The sequence below is a fragment of the Archocentrus centrarchus genome, chromosome 6 (assembly GCF_007364275.1).
Source record: "Archocentrus centrarchus isolate MPI-CPG fArcCen1 chromosome 6, fArcCen1, whole genome shotgun sequence".
Classification (NCBI taxonomy): Eukaryota; Metazoa; Chordata; class Actinopteri; order Cichliformes; family Cichlidae; genus Archocentrus; species Archocentrus centrarchus.
The window spans coordinates 15954288-15977735 of record NC_044351.1 but is presented as its reverse complement, the minus strand read 5'-3'; the positions used below and the strand labels follow the sequence as shown (position 1 = coordinate 15977735).

The following is a 23448-nucleotide window of genomic DNA, read 5'->3' as shown; positions in this document are numbered from 1 at the left end:
TCTAAGAAGATTTTGTAGGCAGAAGATTATTTTATTTCTACCAAAATTCCTATATTGTGACCGGAAGGGAATAATAGAGTCCCTTTTGTCAGGACCACATCAGACTGGTGTATTAAAATCTGGCAAGTCTGAAAAAAATAAAGTTCAGTTGAAGAAAAAGCATTAGGGAGCAACATTCATTAACACTGACTGGTGTCTGCAACAACCTGTGCAACCTCTTTTGTATATATGCTAGCTGACAGCGAAAAATGAGACAAATGACCTCGTTGGCTTTCCATACTCTTGCCGTCAGTCTGAACTCACCTAAAGGTCTCTGTGTTGCGAATATGTAAGGCCTTTGCAACAGTCTGTATGACATGTTTGTCTCTACATGCTCTTTTCTGATAGGCCCATTTTTCTTAATTACCAGAGTGACTGTTTATCCACTCTGTTTGCCTGGATCCTTATCAGCCCTAACAGTGTTTTAACTCCCAGTGGAGAATGTGTGGGAGAAGGCGAGAGGAAGTGTGCATGCGAGCCCGTGTGTTGTGACGCACAACACGTAAGCGTAGTGCACATGTAAGCGTCTGTGTTTGATGTACTTTGTCAGACACGGGTCAGAGTGTGTGGAATGCCGAACATGCAGATTCTGTCAGTGATATCCAGGTTGCGGTTGCGCTGATGCGGTAGTGTTTTGTGATCCTCCTGGCTGCAATGGAGAGATGGATTCTCTGTCTGTTGTCACCGAGTGGACACCTGTGTTGACATTTTGGAGCAAAGTGATGAGTGTTCAAGTTATTGCCTCATTCCTCAGCACTGACATTATTAAGCATACTAGGAATTTGTATGTTTTCCCTGCCAAATCGGAAGCATTTGTAAAACTGTCAGTATTTTAGTAAGTCTGAATTGTAAAAATGTTCTTACAGACTCTCATCTGCAGTCATTTTCTAATTTAAAATGGAGCTGCTAGAATGAGTTGGCCCCGTGTGTGCATGTGCGTATCTATATGCTTTTGTTTGTGCTTTCAGCGTACGTGTGTGCGAGTGCGTGTGCACGTCGAAGTATGTGTGTAACCTGAGCTCTGGCCATCTCCCTGTGTGAGTAATGGTCCCTGTTTTATTGGCCCACTCCTCAACAGACTCTATGAGTAATCACATAATGCACGCTCTGACGTCAGGACTGTTTCCATGGTAACACAGTGCTCCCCACTCTGGGGAGGTGCGTTCATTTTTTTTCTTTCCCCCACATCTTGTCCTAGAGCCTTCAAAGCTCCGGCTCAGGATGGAGACATTAGTCCTCGAGCTAGAATCGCCTCCCTCTAATCTATAGTTTCACAATGTGCTTGTATGATTAGCACCAAGGACTTTGCTCTCTTTTACCTGCTACTTCTTCTTTTTTGTTCTTTTCATCCCTGTGTCTCTGTTTCACTCTAAACCTCTTGCTCTTTTACTAGATTGTCCCCATTTTAGTCCTCCTCTGTCTCTTTCTTGTCTCCCAGCTCTCTTTCATGATTAACCCTCATTTTACTCTCTGCCTTTCCTTCTTTCTTCCACTCTCAAAACTCTGTAATGGTGAACAAGCCCCCTCTCCTATTTTCACGCCAGATGTACTCAATCCCCCCCCCCCCCCCCTCCCCCGTTTTCATGCACTGTTGAATTCCACTGAATGGCTGACCCCTCTCTTTTCTAAAGGCTTTCTTCTTTCTTTTTCTTTTTCTTTTTTGTACAGTTTTGCCTTTTTCCCTTTTCATTCCTTGTTCTGGCGAGAGGACAAGCTGTGTGTATCTGCTCCTACCCAAGATTAACATAATTCCAACCACCGGGGGGTTGCCACAGGTCACTAAAGCAAGTTCAGGTATAGTTTATAACTAGATTGAAGCTGGAGTATGTCTCATCTACACAGGTACTCTCTTAAATTCAATTAGATAATTAGATAATTAAAACAAAACACTGTGTTACATGTTTTATCCTGCAAAAGGTACTGCAATAACTTTCTAATGTCAACATGCCAAATCTATCAAAGTTCCACAAAGTCTGACTTTTTCCAAGCCTGAAAACCATCAAAATGTCAATAATCAGGCCAATCTCGATCTCTAGCTAGCATCAGACTGTCTGTCTGGCTAGCCAAACACACACAGTGAAGCCATTAATGGCCCTGTTATGTCTGTTGTTAATGCACAGAGAGACAGAGACTGAAAGCATTACACTACCCATTTCCAACCTATTTCCTTTTCCAGCTGGAAGTAGTGTATTGCTGTCGAGAAAAGGGGTACTGGGGTCTCCCAAACCCAGCAGTGATTTGCCATTTCTGTCATGTAGATGAACTCTGTTGCTCATTGAGTCAGGAGAGTGATGGGTGGCTAACAGTGAAGACTGACTGGATGTCTGGGTGACATAGGAGCAGGACCGCTGTAACAGACTTTGTGTCTCTTCTTAATCAACAGGGCTCGGCTCAAACAGGCGTCCATCTTCATTTTCCAATCACTTAGATTTAGTGCACAGTACACACATACAGGTGCATGTGACTGAAGTTCCTCTGTGGGTGTGTGGAAAAGAGGCAAAAGAGTCAGACAGAGGAACCACAAGGGGTAGTTGTGAACATGTGTGATTCTTTGCAGTATGCCAGTGAGGCAGTGATAAAAAAAAAAAAAGAAAATACTGCCTTACTGGTCAGCCTTGAGTCATGGGTAGATTTCTGGATGACTTCGCCTTGACTTTCAGAGGCCCAGGGACAGGCACAGCCATGCCCATTAGTGTATTGTTGCATGTGAGTTGAGATTTGATCGGAGACCCTGAGAGCGCTATCAAACCATAAACCAATGAGCCACAGCTGAGGGCATAACCGCCCGAGGCAAGGCCCGTTCTGCCGATGCAGGTGCCCTGGTTACTGCCAGTTTGGCACAGCGCTGCAAAAAGATCGAGTGAATGAAGAAAAGGTGAGCACTAGAGTCAGACAGGGTGGATTTACTCACTGCAAATACGACTGCAAGCAAAACTATTTGAAAAGTGGCAAAATGATTTTCACAGTTTTTTGAACTACAGATGTGTGAGTCTTTAATTTAATTATACTTAGCGTATGGAAACAAGGGAAGGCAGCTAGCTGTTCTCTTAATGTGCCTTAATTTGCCTTCTCTTAAGCTCATTAACTCAGTGATTTCTAAGTTTGTTTTTTTTCTAATTTTGCTTCCACTGGGCTCATTGTGTAAAAATACTTGTCACTATAATGCAAAATCAAGTTATATCAGTTACTGGTTTTATTTATTTATTGTTTTTCTGGGAAAACCTTTCCTGAAAATTATCTGAAAATTAGATTTTTGGCTTCTCTAACATTTTGGCAATTAAAACATAGGTTTAAGGTACTTGTTATTGTAGATGATGGCTCTGCCCTCAGGTTAATCAATGCTTCATATGAATTGCTTCATGGCAATCTATCATTGGCAATCTACTAATTGGTTTCAAAGTGTATAAATGATTGTAATGAATTGTTACACATAGTAAATGCACATTTCTACTAAAACAATCCCCCCTTCAATCTGGCAGGCATCGTTTAGCCACTTACTCCCAACTTCTAACAGCTCATTATTGTTGCTGTGATTAGTCCTGTAATGTTGTAATCACTAAGTGAGTGTTTTGGATGTAGATGCAGGTTGGATGAGGTCTGCCTGTGGATTCTTTCTTGATTTTGCTCTTAAGGGATTTACAGTGTGGCTGAGATGGCCAGATCGCTGCCCGTCTTTTTCAGTCTTGCTGGTTCTCTGCACCAGATCCACTTGGTTCAGGCTGGTGCATCTGTGCTAATCAGGTTATAAGCAGAGAAATTATTTACTTGGGGTCTGTTTTCCATTAATGTAGTGCGCACATGAAAATGATAAACATGCAGATTTTTTTAAAATAAAAATTTCCACAGTTTTTAACTCCAGGGTGGCCATTTTCTATTTACAAGTGCTACACAGTACAGCCTTATCCACTGCGCAGTTGTGGCTGTTTATGGCTCAGTTTTATGATACCTATCTTCTAGTCTGCCTTCCCAATTAATTGAACTACTTCCCATTATAGCGGATTATCCTTCCCAATTGGGCATTTTTTGAGCCAGGATTGTTTTTACAATGGTCGTCATTTATTCAGAGTTGCAGCAGACTTTATTTCTTTCTGCTTTTACATGGTCTATGGAAAATACAATTAAAGCAATTACAGATGAGAAGTAACACTAGCTTCGGGCTACAGACCTGCTTTGTTGGACTTATACGGGATGTGAACCTCTGCTGAACACGATCTTAAAGCTAGGACTAATCTTTCTTTTCATTGTTTGATTAATTATCCTGCCAACATTACTGATTGACCAATTAAGAGAATAACAAATGAGCTTTTGGACTATGCAATGACTAAACGAGGTTAAACACAGCCTCCATCAAATTTCTCCTTAATGTTTTCCCTGCTTTTTAGACGGTAGCGAGATGAGCCTGCTGTTCTGTGGTGTCTTTGGAGCATGGCGTGGGGAGCAGAATGTTAAAGGCAAAGGTCTCAGCAAATTGTTTCCTCAGCTGTGCTGCAAAGGGGACTGTTAAGGATAGGCTAAGAATTTAGCCCTGTAAGAGATTTGTTGTCTTAAACTTTATCTGTTGTAAGAGTTTTTTCTCAGTTTCAGCAACAGAATGTGGAGTCACCTCCTCTTGTCAAGAACGACAAGAAGAAGGTTTTCCCGACTCACAGTGTGTTCATGTTCACCAGCAAATTTGTAAATGTTAACAAATCAAAGAAATTAACATTAGATTTTACCAGACTGGTATCTGCGTGATATTTATCAATGACATATTTTATCAATTTTTTCATCTTTTCTCCCTTAATCAATGAAATTGTCATTTTAAACTGCATTTTCCGTTTACTTGGGTTATCTTTGTCTAATATTAAAATTTGTTTTGATGATTTTAAATATTTAAGTGTGACAAATGTGCAAAAAAAATGAAGAAACCAGGAAAAGGACAAATACTTTTTCACAGCACTCTAAATAAATAAAACCAACCTATTAACCAAGAAGAGTTTGTTTGGTTTTTTTTTGTTTCTCTGGGTTCAAGTAGGAGTTAAATTACAGCAAAATGAAATAAAAAGACTAAAAAATCATTGGTGTAAACACTGATTGGCAGCCAAATTGGAATTTAAACATGGGTTTTAATATTGTTGCAGAATTTCATAACTGGTTTCGCCTGTAAATGTTACTAAATTGTAATTAAGGGCTTATATTTGATTATGTACGGTTCAACTCATTGTTGACTTTATTTAGTGAATAAAGAGCATCATCTCTTTCTTATCCTACTTTCAGCTGCTTTATTCCCAAGGGGTCACCACATGTTTGATTTGGCAGATTTTTGGCAGATGCCCGTCCTGGCACAATTGCAAAGGGATTTGTGTCTCCTCCTCAGATTGGACCAGGGATCTTTTGCTCATTAGGCAAATATGTAAATTGCTACACTATGGAACCACTCATCATCTTTCTCTTGTAAACAAGTGAAATGTACTGACAAGGGAAATTTTTACTCATAGCCAGTCCTCTCATCATCGTGTTTTACTTAAAATATATTTACTGTTGAGCATAAGCAGCATTTAAATGTAATGCATACTTCTAGACCTGCACAGTTTGTGTGTTACCATTGTTCTACTAGTAAATGCCCTCACTGGGCTTTGTGCATGCTGTACCTCACTGACTAAACACAAACAGTGTAATCTTCATCCTCATCTCATTCTATCTATCTATCTATCTATCTATCTATCTATCTATCTATCTATCTATCTATCTATCTATCTATCTATCTATCTATCTATCTATCTATCTATCTATCTATGTAATCTTTGTCCACATTTAAAGTTACAGCAGTGCTGGTTATGTTTATTTGATTTTTTTTCAAAGAAATTCTTCAGCCAAAACCATACCATAGCTTTATAGATTTCAGCTACCTATAAATGTGATGCAGCACAGGAAATGCCGGCCAAAGATGCAGACCGCGAATCCCGGATGTGCACAAAAACAGCCCAACAGTGACGCATTCAGCAACAACTGGACTTTCCCAAACTTCCAGTGTTTGTCATTTTAACTTCATCATCTGCAATATTTCTGATACTTATGTCAGGAAAATGTAAGTTATTGAACAGTTGTTGATGCATAAACTACAAATAAACAATGCACTCTTTTGCCCCACAGCAAACCTGTGGGCTGTGAGGGTAAACGCCCCACTCACCCACAGCCACGTATGCCTGTGTGCGCAGTCAGCCAGCAAAATTTGCTCCCTTACTGATGCTGCTGACTTTTCTGTCTTAGATCTGTGGCAATAAAGCCGCGTGGATTGTGAGCGAACAGTGGTTTCTTCTCAACCCAGAAGGCTTTTTAATCAGAAGTTTAATCGTTTCACGAATGTGCTACAAGGGACTGCTTATTTATTGGGATCATTAATAAACCACAATACTTCAAAGATATTTTCAAGTTAAAAACTCATAGAAAATAAGCAAAGATTGATGAAATTTTTTTTTGTTTTTTTTTTTGCATTTTATTCTTGAAGTAATAAAATTTTAGGAAACATAAAAAAGGGAAATTTTGGACTCTAGTCTGGTTTTCGTGTGCTGTGTCACCTTTTTTGAAAAAGCAGCAATTCCTTTGTTTTTTTTCATTGATGTCTAGATACTGTGCTTGATTGTAAAAGGGAGAAAATATTTTTCTTTCCTTTTTTATTTAGCTATTGCAGCTCTCAAGTGTTTCTTTGCTTTTGGGGCCTGAAGAAGTATTTGGACAAGTCTAACAAGCAAATAGGAACCAATAAGTGTTTACTGTAAATATTATTTGTTTACATTATACATTTTTACAGCATAAGTTAATTTAAGCAAGCGCTAACTATATGCCATACCATGAGTATAGATTGGAAGGGTTCATTGACATGGGCCTATTGTACATTATCATACATACATTATCACAGGATCCTCATTACCTCGGCCACCAATCGGAGGAGAGGTTAGGTTTTCAGTCGCGTTACTCTGTCTGTCTGTTAGCAGGATAACTCGGGAAATTCTGAATAGATTTTGATGAAAATTTCTGGAGTTGTTGGGGGTGGTACAAGGATCAATTGATTACATTTTGACAGTGATCTGGTTCACGATCTAGGTCCAGGATTCTGTAAAAGTATTTTTTACCAGGTGGGGTACACACTCTACTGAGGGCCCTTCTCAGGTTGTTTGTCTGTCTGTAGCAAAACTGATGAAACGTACAAATATTTCTTAGGGGCCCAAGAACATATGATTTCATTTTCAAGGTCAAAGGTCAAGGTCACCAAAAAAAAAAAATCTCTATCTCATTATTGGCAAAATTTTAAAATTCATATCTCAGTGAATTTGTCAACTATCGCAATGAAATTTGGTACTCAGGTACAATTGCTGTTAATAATTCTTGTCTTTTTCTATTTTAAATTCAAATAAATGCAAAGTGAACTACAAACCCTACACAAAATTTTATTACATACACACATACAATGTTGATCTCATTTTAAAAATAAAAATATGAAATCATATTTTACAGGTTTAAAAAGCCAATAAAATCAATTTCTAGTGATCTAGTAATTTATGATGGAGTATGACAGCAGTGGGTGGTAGCATAGTATTGGCACATAGAAAATTTGTGGTGGGGGAGTTATGCCCTCTACTGAGTTCCCTTCTAGTTTTTACTAGTTGTCCTCTATAATACAAGCTAGAAAAATAACAGGCTGCCCACCCAACACACATAAGAACTAAGACTGAAGTATCCATCCGCTTATCCTGTTCAGGGTCGCAGGGGGGCTGGAGCCTATCCCAGCTGTCATGGGGCAAGAGGCAGGGTACACCCTGTACAGGTCACCAGCCTGTCACAGGGCTAACACAGAGAGACAAACAACCTTTCACACTCTCATTCACCCCTATGGGCAATTTAGAGTAGCCAATTAACCTAACCCCAGTAAGTGCATGTCTTTGGAATGTGGGGGGAAACCAGAGTACCCGGAGAAAACCCACACAAGCACGGGTAGAACATGCAAACTCCACACGGAGAGAGGGAGGGGCCTGGGCCAAGGTGGAATCAAACCCAGGCCTTCCAGATGGTATTCTAACTGTGAGGGCAGCAGTGCTAACCACTGTGCCACCATGCTGCCCTAAAACTGAAGTATTCTTGCATATTTATGCAGTGAGTTATTTGTTCCATGTATCCATCGCTTGACAGCAGTTTTGCAATTATTTATGGATTCCACATTTTAAGTGGAATAGGCTATTTCAGGCAGTCCGTAGTCATGAGCTAATGAAAACAGATGGCAAACATGAAGTAGCGATTATTTATTTTATCAGGGTAAGATATATATATATAGCAAACACAGACACAGTGAATGATTGCTGCTTTTATAACGTATGATCTCTGCTACTTCTGTTCTGCAGCGTCTGAGACGGTATCAGTGAGAACTCAGGCTGATGAATGTGTGGAATGTAAGCTGACGTCAGTGGCCCTACCGTAGCTCCAGTCACATGGCTAGGTAAACACAAGTAGCCATTTGGCCTGCTGTGTGTGGGTTGCACGAGGAGCTCTAATTAAGAGGATCCAGGAACTAACTTCCTAAGTTTTGCTCTGTGTTGTTGAGTGCAAAGGAAGAACCAAATCCTTAGTGTATTTTTACTAGGGTTCTTTTCATGTTTAAACAGCAGACTAACAACGTTTGTTTTTTTTGTTTTTTTTTTTTAATTGCTGTTTTCCTAGCATGTGTCGAGCCTTATTACTGTTCCAAGTCTTGAACACACTTCCACACACGCACGCTTTTACACATCTATATGCAAACCTGGAAATGAAAGCGAATGCCAGACACAGCACAGGTATAGGGATATAGTGCATGTTTAATGTAGTGCACTGATAAACTGACAGACTTGTTATATAAACACAGAAATGATCTGCTGCCTTGTTATTACTAGACATGCAGGATATTCAGACGTCATTATTTAAGCTCAGTCATGTGCCTGCACCAGTCGTGCTGTATAACAAATGTAAGAACATTTACTTCTTTATTTCCGTTTATGCTGCTTTATTCAGTTCTACTTCTCCATCAGGCTTTCAGAGGGAACTGCTGCACTTTCTGCCAACATATCTGACAGTTAGCCACCGAGTACTTATCATCACACCACCTGAGCAATGTTAAAACCCTAATAACTTGTTAGAACTAAAGCGCTTTTCACACATGCACCGCACCCTAAACTTTTCTAGGTATTACCTGACCCAAGTGTATGTGACAATGCAGATAAGCAGTGCGGCTGTTTCAAATATTTACCTGCCAGCTCCCAAGCACAAAGTCTGTGCAATGTCCAGTTATACTGATTTGCACTAATGTAAGAATATCTGCGGGTAACAGTCCATCATGTGTCCTGCCTCCTGCACGCTCTAGCCAGGCAGCACCTTCAACTAAACCACAGAGTAATGAGAAAGCGGATGACATGAATTATCTCCCGTTGTGTGCTAAATGTAATGTCCTGACCTGATTCTCCTCAGGTCAGGACAAAAAAAGCTTAAGTTGATAAAATGTCCAACAAAGTTTAATCTAATCTAATCTAATGTCATGCTTGCCCAACCTCAGAGGCAACAAAACAGAGAAAAAGTAAAATACATTTGTTTATAACTGACTTCATACATATAGCCCAAACACCCTCAGAATGACACTTTGAAAAAAATACCTTTGCATCCTGTAAACGCTCACTCTGGGTGGTCAGGTCAGAGAGCTGCTGTCACATTTCACCCGAGCTCTATTGTAACCATACATCATGTGGTAACTTTGCCGAAGGCAAAACTGCTGCACGGCACAGTGACAACGTATCATTACTACACTATGTGTCGTTGTTAACGCATCATACATCACACAGGCAAACAAGACAGAGAGCTTTAAGGTAGTATATATTGTTTATTGCTTGCTAAGCCTCAGTGAGCTCCAACGAGGGTGTGATCGAAGAAGATGGCTTTCTGTCACTCATGGAGCCTGCACCTTATTTCCCCAGAGGACAACCAGCATCGGCCTCTGTCTTATGCCCCACTTTGCTTTCCCCTAAGCCAAGACTCCAGGATGGCCATTAGCATGATGGCTCATTTTTAATGGCTACATTGTCTTGTAAAAAAAAAAAAAAAATTAAAAAGTTGTACCATCACTGTCCCCTCAGAACCATTATTTGTGGAACTAGAGCTCCATGGGAATTTCATTGACAAAGCAAGCATTTTTTCTTTTTAAAGAAACCTGCCCACGGGGTTGACCTGAGCCTTTACCAGGTGAACAGGCTACCTGCAAAAAAGAGGAAGCAAAGATTTATTTCCCCATACAGACACACATTTACTGGCATTTACACACTTTCATGCACAGACACACCCACCCACACACACACACACACACACACACACACACACACACACACATTTATTTAGTACATAGGTGCTGTCCTGACTGCACGTTTATGTTTGAACACTGGTGATTTATGAAGGATGCAGCAGTGTGATTTAATAGCATTTAAAGGATTTAAAATGCTTCAGTGGGCAATTGCTGTCTGTTTGCTGAAGTCCTGTGGGAATCTTGTTGTAACTGTAAATGCTGAATGCTTTAATTGTGTGTGTGTGTGTGTGTGTGTGTGTGTGTGTGTGTGTGTGTGTGTGTGTGTGTGTGTGTGTGTGTGTGTGTGTGTGTGTGTGTTTTTCAGGTCCCGTTCTCTGATGAGTAAAGACAGAACACAGATTACAGGCCTGTGAATAAAAGATGAAATAATGTATGCTCCAGAGGCAGAATGCATGCAAAAAATCCCTTAGTGTTTTCATAACATTCCTTTCCCCAGATGTGAATTATCTTGTAGCAAAGCTTAATTTGTATTTCCAAGTTAGATAAGAGTCATTTCAAAGAGTACAGTTCCATACATCATTATTCAGCCAAAAATAACTCTATTAAGAAATTCTATGGGTTTTCTTTGGGTTTCATGTAAAGGTCAGGTCGGAATAGTTTTGTTATTCATCTGTTCATTAACTTTGAAAATCCTGCTTGACATACATCGTGTCTTCCAAAAGAAATATTGCCTCTTATTCCAGTCAGACTTATGGCTTCATAAAAAGGTTTTACAGTGGAACACTGTAACACCCACTCCTGCTGTTGTCTGAGACCATTTTTCATTGCTTAAAAAACACCACTGAGCAACGAAATAGAGAAAGCTGGATTAAAGCTTTTTTATTTGCCTATGTTTTTTTGTCATCTGACCTTTCATTATGTACAGTAATTCACATATGCTGCAGACAGTATTAATCAAGATAAATACATTAAAATGTTACCATTTTCATTCTTTAATGAAAGATCAGCTCATGTAAGAAGCACATGAGGGAGAATGCACTTTCTAATCAGCCAATCAACACACAGGTGTGGCCACCTCTGGGGAAAATATCCCCACAGCTCGAACTTTATTTGTCTGTATTTTAACTGAAGAAAAAAAATAACTTGGGATTATTAAATGAATTGTAATGTCATAACTGATTCGGTTTGACACATGTTTTTAAAACAAGTGTCTTGTTTCCAGACTGCAGCTACTGTTGTTGACACACTGTACACTGTTCAAATCAACTGGGAATTAAACCACACAAAGCCCCACTGGCACCTTGCAAACTGAACAGAGTAGAGGCTTGTAAAACAAACAAACAAGTGAGGCTGCACTCCCTTCTTGGCTCTCCAGGACCCAGCAGCAATCCTGACTTTGCTATTATACACTAATGGCTTTGGCATGCTGTTTTTTGGTATAGGCTGCCAGGTCTGGCCAGCCAGATCCCCTCTTTTTCACCCTGTTGCCTGTGTGGAGCTGGGACTCATAAGCAAGGAAAAACACTGTATGCCCAAATAATATTAGAAAAAATGCAAAAGTGTCACTATTAATCATGAAATGCATCTATAGCCTTACTATTGGTATACTTAATTAATATACTATCTTTGAAACCTTTTAGGTCAGAATACTGGATACTTGCACTGGGTCATGGCATATTTGTCATGTATGCTTTCACCCTCAGAGACCGACAGATCTATCTCTGGCAGAGATTCATACAGTGGGTTTCTTCTAGGATCAGCCTAAGTCTCTCCCAGGAAACATAAAGAGGATAAATCCCATTAGTCACACGTTAGAAATTATAAGCGTCTCAGTAAGAACATGTCACAAGCAAGGGAGGGGAGAGGGAGCAGCCAGTATGCACATGCAGGACTAGTGTGAAAAATATGTCATGGGATCCTGCTTGAGCTTGTAAGCTTTTTTGTTTGTTTGTTTGTTTTTGTTAGTGATTTTCTTCATTAGTTGAGTGCTTCGCAGGCCAGTGAATGTGTGTGAGAGAGAGTGTGCTTTTAGGTGTACATGTGCTAATAAAGTATGTTCCTCATTCCCTGCACAGAGCCCCCTCCCCTGCCCTTGGCAGCCCACCTCAATAGTTCCCTTCCCTCTAGCGATGACGCAAATGACCCACGATGACTGACCCCCACGGTAAAACCTGTAAATCATTAGCCAGCATGAATAGGAATGACTCTACATGCTCTGAACTCAGCCTTCAGGCAGGGAAGGATTTATAAGAGTCCTCCCCAACTGCCACACTTGGGACGGATGTGGCAGAGGAGAAGGTGGGGTGAGGTTTTTGCAGTCACCTGCACAAGGAACCACACAGTTTGGATCACATTTTTGTGTGTGTGTGTGTGTGTGTGTGTGTGTGTGTGTGTGTGTGTGTGTGTGTGTGTGTGTGTGTGTGTGTGTGTGTGTGTTTCTGCCTAAACCTGTGCTTTTTAACACCCTGTAGTTTCTCTGTAAAGTTTAGCATATGCATACCTGTTAAAATTTCCCTTTTGAAATTAGCTTGCGTAATATAAATGTATTAAAGTCTATAAAGACATTTTTAAACCATGTTGATAGCTTTTTTTCGATAATACAAAACATGAGAGGGTAAAGAAAGTATATTAATGATCACACTTATGGACCATTTTGATTAATTTTCTTTGCTTGCTTGTTGTTGTTTTCTCATAGAAAAATACCCAGATTTTTTTCTGGTTCTATCATAATGCCACTGATACTGCAAATCAGACCTGGGCTTTCTATCTATCTATATTTCATTGTGAGGAAAATATAACCAGCCCTTGGTAGACCAAACAGGTCTATTATCAAAGCATCCTGTGTCCAGAGTCTAGTTAGCGGTCAATGAAGATAAAGCAGATAAAAATTATGCTAAGAGTTCTGCTGTGTTATTTTGTCTAAATTGCATATTGTATTCCAAATAGCACCATTATCAAATCCTAATATTCTTATATATTAGATATAACAATATGGCTATTTTTTTTTAAATAGTCTCTAAAACTCAAAAAACAAACCAAACAAAACTTTTCAAAGTGAGTCCCAAGAGAAACCGATCTGGTGACACTAATCATGAGAATACCTCCACCTGCAGGTGCAAAACAAGACTGCATCTCATTGTCAAAGGTAGGATGAGCAAAGTAGAGTTTTACTGTGGCTCTAACACCCATGAAAGGGAGAACAAAGTTCTTTGATTGTTGCCTTGATGATGTCCTTAGGGCTAAGCCGCTATCATTTCTGAAGCCTTCACATAGCAAGACTTAGCAGAATCTGACCTACTTTCTTTTTGTCAGCTACAGTGAAAGTGAGTGCAGGGATGTCTGAGTCAAACACTACAGACGTCAGAATATCTTTGACACAGTGCACAGATAACAGAACAAAAGAGGAATAAAGAAAGGAAATACTCAGAGACCTCGAAGCAGTGGGTGCGAGTTTGTGTGTGTGCGTGCGTATGTATGAACGACTGCGCGTGTGTGCTGAAGCACGTTAGCAGGCATATGTGTCAATTCATGACTATGCAGACCTAACTGTAAGTGAGAGTTTAATTGGACACAGAGGGGGTTCATTAAACCTCTGGGTCCAGCTCACTGGAAATCCTGCAGACTGATCCTTTGGCCTCACAACAACACCTTAACTAACCCGGCATTACTGAACAATCTGGACAGAGCTCTTTATCTCGTTCCCTCTCCTCCAGCAGGGTGATCAGCTGGGTCTTTTTAGAACTGCGTCCCCACTGGACACTGACTTTTCATCCCAGTAAAGCCAGTACACTAGTAGGCTAAGAGCTTCTGAAGGTCAAACAGCCACACAACAAGCTCAATATCTGCACGATGTAAGTGACAGAGGAAAAAGGAAAAGGAAAGGAAATTATTATTAATTATTAAGCTGTAACACGAGCTATATTTAGACAATGCTGGGTCCAATTCCCTATCCCGACAAATTTTTCAAATGACTCTTTGTTAACTTGATAATAGTGGGAAGTGCTTATTGTGAGGCTTCTGGATGATCAGAGTATAAATAGTGTTATAGGTGCTCCTGCTGGAGCTCCCACCACTTCACAACCACGGAGATGTGGTTCTCAGTTGGATACTGGAGGGGAGCAAGTCAAACAAGAAGCATATTCCAATAGTTTGTTTGTGCTTTGACACCATGGTGTTTACCCAGCACCTCAGAGGCACGGCAGCTTGCCATGGTGGTAGAAAGGGCATTGCTGTCTACTGGAATCCACACAGCTGCCCACTTAACACTCTGTGCTAGAGGAAGGTTGGGAGTTTACTTGGCTGGTTCTGTTTGAGCCATGAGATCACAGCTTGGTTAAGAAGGCTGGTAGGCATGCAGTATTGTGCCTGGCTGGTATCTAATATGGTATAAGAGCATCCTTATTTTATTATTAAAATGCATTATGGTGCAAATCCTGTTGTGTTGCATTTTACAGTTTAATGCGATCAGTTATTACATCAGATACAGTGGAAATAAAAGTGAAATAGCTAAGATGAGGGCATATAAATGGCTTAGTCTGTTTTTAATCTTTTATTTTTATCATCACTATGTGAGTTAAATAAGACTCACACCATCTGTCTCAGGCAGCGGATTTTATTTTTGTGTTCATGCAATGCTGTTCTGCACCATGCAGTCAACAGTAAAATGTCCTTAAGGAGCTTCTTTACGCTTTATTTCCAGCTGTTTGTTGTCGTTGTGCTTCATTGTGATTGGTGCACTGGCTAAGAGTGACTTTACTAACCATCTCACCTATTTGGTTTAAATTCACCTTCAGGCAGTGCCTTTGTATGCTGAACTGCTGCACATAAAGGAACCAAAATAGCAGGTCCTGTGGGTCAGGCAGATAGATGGTGTCAGCTTTTTGTCATAACTGAAAATATTGCCTCTGCTACTCCAAGTGGGAAGCAAAATAAATGCACGCAGGACCAAATGAACTAAAAACAGAAAAAGCTTCCAAGCCTGGACTGTAACAATATCATATTTACTATGTTTTTTACTGAATAATAAAAATTTCAATGCTGAATAACATGCAAAATATATTCATGACACATCTGGAATATGACAAGTGGTGTAGATAGGGTTACTTGATTCTGTTACTTGTTTGCAATTTATTTTGTGGAAAGAACCTCAGTCTGGCTGCCTCATATAAGGTGAACTAATCTGCTATTACGATTACTATTATTGAGGAGTATCACTCACTCATAATATAATGACAGTGGGCCAGAGTCCCATAAAAAATGCCTCAGTGTATGCTTATTGAGTGTGTCGTGTTATTCAGGTAACAACAGCAGCAAGTTTGAAAGACATGATACTGCTTTCAAAAAAGTACCTTTTTCCCTGTAGGACTGCTGACTTATAAATCACGTGTATTGCTGTATGTGGTGGAAAGCCACTAGTAGACCTGGCTTATTCTGACTTATGGCCCAGCATAATGAATCAGAGGGTGAAACAAAGGGCATAACTTCTACAAAGTTGTTATTTTTCTCAGTAGGTGTACTGGAACTTAAGAACCAAAACAAGTCCATCGAAAGTTTTACTGCTTCAGCTCTGTTATGCTGTCTGGAGGGTCTCCATGAAAACCAGCAGATAGCTGAGAAATCATTCATGTGTGGCTTTAGCTCTTCAGAAATTATATTGGCAGCGACCTTTAATGTGGTTTAAGTGTTATCTTTGAGCACTCTTTCTTTCTTTCTTTCTTTCTTTCTTTCTTTCTTTCTTCTTTCTTTCTTTCTTTCTTTCTTTCTTTCTTTCTTTCTTTCTTCTTTCTTTCTTTCTTTCTTTCTTTCTTTCTTTCAGTAAAACAGATGATGTGTGTGCATTTGTTTACTTTTTGTTTATTCTAACGCTGGCGGTTTGTATTTTAAGAGCATAACATTTTCTTAATTGATTTTCCATCTCTGGTTAAAAGGAACAAAAAAAACAACAACAACAAAACAAAAACACTGGCACCAGACTGGACCCGCGGTTTGAGAAGTGCAGCTACATGTACATGCATTCAAAGATTTTTAAGCACTCTCAGAGAAAATAAACTCCTCTGTGGCTGGTGAAGTCACTCTGTGCAAGAGGCTATCGGCACAACTCAAATGTTATGCTCAACTTAGATATTGTGTGTGTGTGTGTGTGTGTGTGTGGGGGGGGGGGGGTTGGCACATCAAAGGCAGCATGTAGACTTCTGTATAGTCTATGTGTGTCTCTCAGAGCAAGGAGATGAAAGGTTGGGTTATATAAGATCGTCAAACAGAGAGGCTGTTTACGTGTGTGCGCCTGGAGAGCCTCACTGATACTAGGACTTTCTAATGGAGATGGACTCCAGCGCAACTGTAGAGAAGCCTACCACCAGCTCCATACTGTAAAAAAACAAAACATGTCATTAGAGCAGTGAAGAATAAGACAAATAGAACTGACTGGCTAATGCTGTTATCGACAGTAATTTACATCCTGTACATTCATCTGTTACTCAGCTCGTTGTTGACTTCCTTTTATATCTAGTACAGTTACTTTAGTGCATGAGACAGTATGTGCACACTTGATGGAGTTTTAAAGTGACACACAGATGTTATCATGCTTACAATCACTGCCAAAGCACGGGACTATGACTGACTGAAGGTGTTTTCGGCAAACCCTACATACTGTATTTTATTCAGCTTCCTAAATGTAAAACTACAGAACACCCGCTGCACTTTAAGAAGGATTCACATTATATAGTGGTGACTTTGCTTGCTTCCTGTCAGGGTCACCACATTTTGTGCTGCAGTACCTATTGCTGCGAGAACTTTGACTGAAGGATAACTATTATGTCTTGTCACTAAGTATGTCAAGGGCACATTTGCTTATTAAAGCAATTTAAACCTGCTGTGACTCCCAAATTCAGGACCCTAAAAACTGTTTTCCCTCACTGCTGCACTACCTACTGTTTCCTCACTATGTGTGATGGATCCTGTGCAACTTTCTCCCATATTTGGAGAATACACACAGTTTGGAAGTAGGTAGGGCTCAGATGGAAAAAAGGATTTGCTGGATTTTGCAATATTTTAGCAATACTTGACTTCAAATGCAGCGACAGCTGGAGGGTTGTTTGCTTCTGTTGGCCACTGTCAATCACATGTGATTAAACTGTGCCCACACAGTGCAGATGAAGTGTGAAACTGTTCATAGATAATACCCAGCAGTTTTATTACCAAAACTTTAGCTTTTGATCGTTACTTATTGAGCCTTAAATATTTAATGTTATAGGCACATGCTTTATATTTGAAGTGTTCAGTAACAATAACAATAACCAAATTTAATTTTGTTCAGTGTGGCACAAATATAATTTTATACATCCAGCAGTAAACCAATGTATTTTTTCTTAATTATGCAAAATGACACTGATAATATAATACGATATAATATAATATAATATAATATAATATAATATAATATAATATAATATAATATAATATAATATAATATAATATAATATAATATAATATAATATAATATAATATAATATAATATAATATAATTCTATTAGGACACATAGATGCAGAACTTTTTAGAATAAAAAATTGTTGTAAATGACAAAACACATTTTCTGTTGAGTGGGGTAAAATCACAGTTCATTAAGTGTTACAAGAAGGAAAACTAAATTACCCTAATTGAGCAGCAGTAACAATAACTCTACAATTGTATTTGCTTAAAACAAAGCAGCACTGTGGAAAAAACACTCGCTAAACAACAATGCTGTCCAGACAAGCCCACAGCCCTGGCGAATGAAAACCCACTGTTTTCCTAATGTTTTCACTCACAGCATGACACAACTCAGTGACCTACACTGACACAGTAAATTACACCTGAATTATCAAATTGGCTCTTATGCTGGAGCCTCTTGCCTCAGTGTGCAGCAGCAATTTGTCAAAGCAGCACGCTGGGGTTCTCAGGACTTCTCACTTATGGGGCAGAAAGCACTAACAGAGGCAATTGGGCAGGGGCTGGTTAATGTTGACCAGGCTCTCCTGCAACGTGTCCACCAACCATCAGTGGCAGTCGCTGCTGTCATGCATTTAGTTACTCCCAAGAAAGTGGAAAACTGGTTTACAAGGCCTGTGGGAGGACACAGTGGCTGGTAATTAAACAGCGTAAAAATCCTCAGCCTTCAACAGCCCCTTAGGCAGTGAATAAGAGCTAAAGTAAACCAAACCTGACTGTGAAATTGCATTAGACGTCTGCGCTTAATGGAAAGAGAAAAAAAATAGACAAAACCCATTTTTGCTTTTATGAGCGTTTCCATTTCCCCCCCACACTTCTTCCACTTCTTTGCTTCTTTTGCTTTCTTTTCCGCTGTAGCACAGTACATCTGCATTATGGTGCTGCTTCTGTTGCAGGAGGCGAACAGAAACAGGATGTGCAGGACTGTGCTTTGAACATGTTTCTGTTTTTGTTCCCACAGATGCTCCCCCGTTCCGATTGGGACCACAAGAGAGGCTCCCGAGGATCACAGGTTAGCGCTGTCCACAAAAAACGGAAGAGCGGCACACATGTTAGAGCAATGATGAGAAACAACTGACAGCAACTATATTCCCAGTCTTTGTCACTCGCCTACAGACACCTTATAAATGACGTGAATAGCAAAAACCCTAATGCTAACTGGCCTGTTTGCACCCACTCATTTTAGTTGTGCTTAAACAGCATGTCCAGAGGTGACACTTTTCCTCTTCCCACCAGAGTCCTTGTTGTACTGTTAGTTTAAAGGACACATCTGTATGATTTGGCTCTAAGGAGCAGCAAAAGCCATTAAAGATCAAGGGAATTGACAGGAGAAAGAGTGCAGGGGATGCAGCTTGTAGAGGGCAGACACACAACTACATCCTTTAGATTACTATACCTTCTCCATCTTCGTGTGTGTGTGTGTGTGTGTGTGTGTGTGTGTGTGTGTGTGTGTGTGTGTGTGTGTGTGTGTGTGTGTGTGTGTGTGTGTGTGTGTGTGTGTAAATTTATGTATTGAGTTGCTACAGTGCCACAGGGCAGGACTCTGGAGGACATGAATAACAAACAATGCCCTTGGCACTGGCATGGCCGTATACACTATGTGTGTGTGTGTGTGTGTTCTGTACTTCATGTTCTCCTATCAGGAGGATATCCTTTGGAAATAAATAGACGCTGCATCTTTGCTGACAATGTATGCTTGAATAGTAGTAGATGTTGCAAAGTTGTAGTTTGGGGTAGGGTGGGGTGGAGGATTTTTGATGAATAGTATCAAAAATTTTACAGGACAGAATTGGGCTTGAAAAAAGAAATCCACTGTATAATTTACAAGAGACAGAGCTAATGTAAAGGTGTGAGTTTTCTTAAAATCAGCCTGCCAATATTATCGCACTGTACTCACAGAGAAGAAAATTTCAATCGCATGCTATCCTCTTGAAATATTGTCCGAGGCAAGCAAGCACATATTTTTTGATTGATGCATTCCCTTAGCTGCCATTTAGATTCAGTGGTCAGTTCGGTCTTTTTTATTTGGACTAGTGCAGTGCATTCGTCAGTGGAATCCTGTAATAGTCCAAAGACTGACAGGACATGTAAGAAGTCGAGGCTTATGTTGGCATCTCCCTCCATCTTGTGGCTATTTTCCCTTGGCTCTGCTGTCTTGGACCATGTTGTTGGTCAGAGAGGCTGGTTGTGCTTCACTATGCTATAGCACCTCATAGCGTGTGTAAATCACAGAGAGAGACCAGAGCACTTGATTGATCTCCCACTGTGTCATATTCGCCAACATGCACACATTAGCAGGCTCATTTTCCAAACCACATCTTTCTTTCTTTTCTTTTGTTTTATTTTTTTTTTCTGTGCAAAGCTTGTGGTGGATGCTTTAGCTTAGGAATTGACATTGAAGTTATGTATGGAAAGAGCTTTTTAAATATTTGTATGCAACTTGGAAACACATCAGTTTGGGATTTTTACCCGAGGAGATTAGAGGAGCAGGAAAGAGCGCTTGTAGGCCCAGAGTTTGTGGATGTTATTCTAAATTACAGAAAGGCTGGAAGAGTGGTCTGCGAGGCAGAGAAACTATGACATTGCAGTCATGTATAAGATTTTTCAAACATCGCTGTGAGCGCTTCAAACACCAATCAACATCTCGGAAAGCTCAAGTATGGAAGTTGGAAAATTTCTCTGACGTCTTTCTGGTTGGTCCCATCATAACAATCCAGTAGATTATTTTCTCATTACACTGTTTCCTGTGGCAAGAGTGAATTTTAGGGTGATATAGAATGAAAACACTTAAATACTTGTGCTTTTGTCTTTCCTAAGCTTTAAAAAATCAATAAAAATGGATTAATACAGAGGAACTGCCACTCTTCAGACTCCCACTTTTTCTTATTGTTTTGCTTTTTGGAATAACTTGGAATAATTTGGTATAACTTATATTATACCTACTCATTTTCTTAAAAACACAGGACTGTGTGCTCTACTGTGCTCTTGCTGAATATATACATGTATTTCCTTAACCACTAATATCATCTGGTTTATTATTGCTCAGTCATCACACAGCATAAACAATCTGTTTTAACTTGTGCAACTCTTTTTATTTGCTTTGTTCTTCATGCCAGTATTTTTATTTAATTTAATAATTTTTTTGCTTCTGTCTCTCAGCCTCTGTTGTTTTGTATATTAGCTGGCTCCTGTGCTGGAATTATACACAATGAAATATGTGGAAGAAAAAAAACAGGAGTTGAAATGGTTGCATGTGAAGGGTCAGCGGGCTCGACCTTTCCCAGTAAATCTCTATTGAGGCAGTTATGCATTTTTGTTTTGTTTTGATACCTCCTACAACCCTCTCCCCAACAAGCCACGTTTTAATAAAATATATAATAGCGTGTAATTGTACCCCGGCTGCAGCCGGGGACCTGGCTCAGTCAGACGGAAGGTTTGTGAGGAGAGTTGGGTCGCAGTGGGGGTGAGCGTTGGTTTGAAAGTGAGAAGTGCAGTGCTGCTTCGCAGGTTTTGGCTGGGAGTTAGGAGTGTCTCAGTGGAGTTTTGTGTTACCCTTCTACTGTGATTCATACTGTATCACTCTTCTGTTATTCCAGAGAACATCGCCATCTCCCTAGCTTCTGTTCAGCTAATCCAACTCGACAGATGCAATCAAGGCCATTACACTAACTGTGCCACCACTGAAATAGAAAACTGGATGGTAATGATTTTTTCAAACATGGTGAAAGTTTTGGAGAAGTGAAAGTAATGAACACACTTAAGTATTTTCTGATATATTCCCCGGCTTCTTGCTCAGCACATTCCTGCTCTTCTCAGTTGTTTTTGTGTGGGGTTAATTGCAAAATAAACTCTGCAGTGTATGCACCTTATGAAAAAGCAGAGTTGCGTACGTTATTGCCTGGCCTTTAGCTCCCCTCTGGGACACATTATATTCTGACCATTGCACAATTTTCAGAGGCCCACATATCACTAGTACTTTACTGGAGTGTTAGATGACTGCATGTTTAGATGAGAGAGCTGCGAGGTTAAAGGTGCATCAAGTGGACTGTCTCAAAAATTACAAATATGTGACCTCTCTGCCTGTGTATTGCATTAATAATCATCATTAGACAGAAGGATTAGTGTTTTGTTTGTTGCACCAAATGTATTTCATCTGTCCTCCTCAGAGGTTTTGGCAAAAGACACGGGGACACAGCAAGAACACCAATAATCATATTTCCATTGCTCAGGGTTGTTGTGATGGTCACGTTGGTCATGTTGTTTGTAACAGATAATGTACATTTTGTGCATATTTGAAATAGATTAAACACACTGTCATAAGTCTTTAGGTTATGTTCAAGTGAAGTCTCCATCAGTTGGATACAACATTCAGGCAAAGACATACTAAGAAATATTTGCTAATAACATCTTTTATTTTGCTGCACATTTCTACAACTAAACCTACCTACACAACTGAGCAGAGGCCTTTAGTACAGAGAAAAACTGGCTCTCACTCTTCAGGAATGATTGCTGGTTTGTTTTGAATGGCCCTCAGTTTAGTTTATATGAACTGCTGCTCGGGTGCTAATCTATGGCATGTCTATTGATGTACGATTCCAAACTGTGTTCACATAAGCAATTAAGACCATTGATCATGTACATTGTTGTTATTCACTGTACAGTGTCATGACAGACTGTTCATGCATGGTCTAGAATGCGACTTAGCTCACTGAGCAGTCATAAATTCTGTTTATTGATGCTGATAGTCAGTTTTACCTAATGTAGCATGTCAACCCCTTAACAGTTCAGAGACTGTAACTAACATAGCACATCTGGTAAATTTGTGACCAAAAGTGCAGGCACAAGGATCGAACTAGGAGGATAAATTGGTGGTCAACATCTGCAAGCTTAAGTTTAATGCAAAATATGTTATATAGCAGCAAGGCATTTGTCAAAAATGACTTCTCGAATACTGCAAGGTTACTACTATTAATTGGCACAAAAATATGCTCCTAAGCAGATTATGTAATTACTTGTAAGTTACATTAACTTCTTCTCTGTGTTGTTTTATGACTGCTTCATTTAGTTAAAACAATAGTTTGACAGTTTTGCGACAATATTTATGTATTTATTTTAAAGATTTGGAGAAGTGCATCAGTGCAACTCTCATGTCAGTAAAACATAACTTTAGCCAGTTTTAAAAGACTGTATATAAAAAATGGACGTACAGTTGCCTGTATGAGGCCACCCATTGGTTTGTGCACTTGCATTTTGATTCATTATGGTTGTCAGCATCTTGGTTTTTTGGAGCCAGAAGCAGCAATATTTGGATGAAAGAGTGGCATGCTACTGTAAGTTATCAGCCAGCTGTAGCAAGATTGGTTAGCAAGCTGCACTTACAGTCATGGTAAAAAGAAAGTACACCCTCTTTAAATTCTAAGGTCATCAGGACATAATAAAAATTTCTGTAAAAATTTCATTAATAGGCATTAAAATTAGATAATAAATAAAATCTTAGATGGCCTGCAAAACACAATATATTACACCGTGTCATTATTTAACAAAAATTAAGCCACAATGCCAAAAAACTATCTGGGATAGGCTCCAGCCTCCCCGTGACCCTGAACAGGATAAGCGGAAGAGAATGGAA

At 39.7% G+C, this 23448-nt stretch overlaps 1 protein-coding gene across 1 annotated transcript in view; it reads left to right on the top strand.

The window, feature by feature from the left end:
- The window catches only part of LOC115781859 (cGMP-inhibited 3',5'-cyclic phosphodiesterase A-like), a 69007-nt gene that overhangs the window by 21125 nt on the left and 24434 nt on the right, over positions 1-23448 (top strand). Inside the window, exon 2 of the mRNA XM_030731755.1 lies at positions 18781-18831. Coding sequence (XP_030587615.1) covers positions 18781-18831 — 51 coding nt within the window. The remainder of the gene's footprint in view (positions 1-18780; positions 18832-23448) is intronic.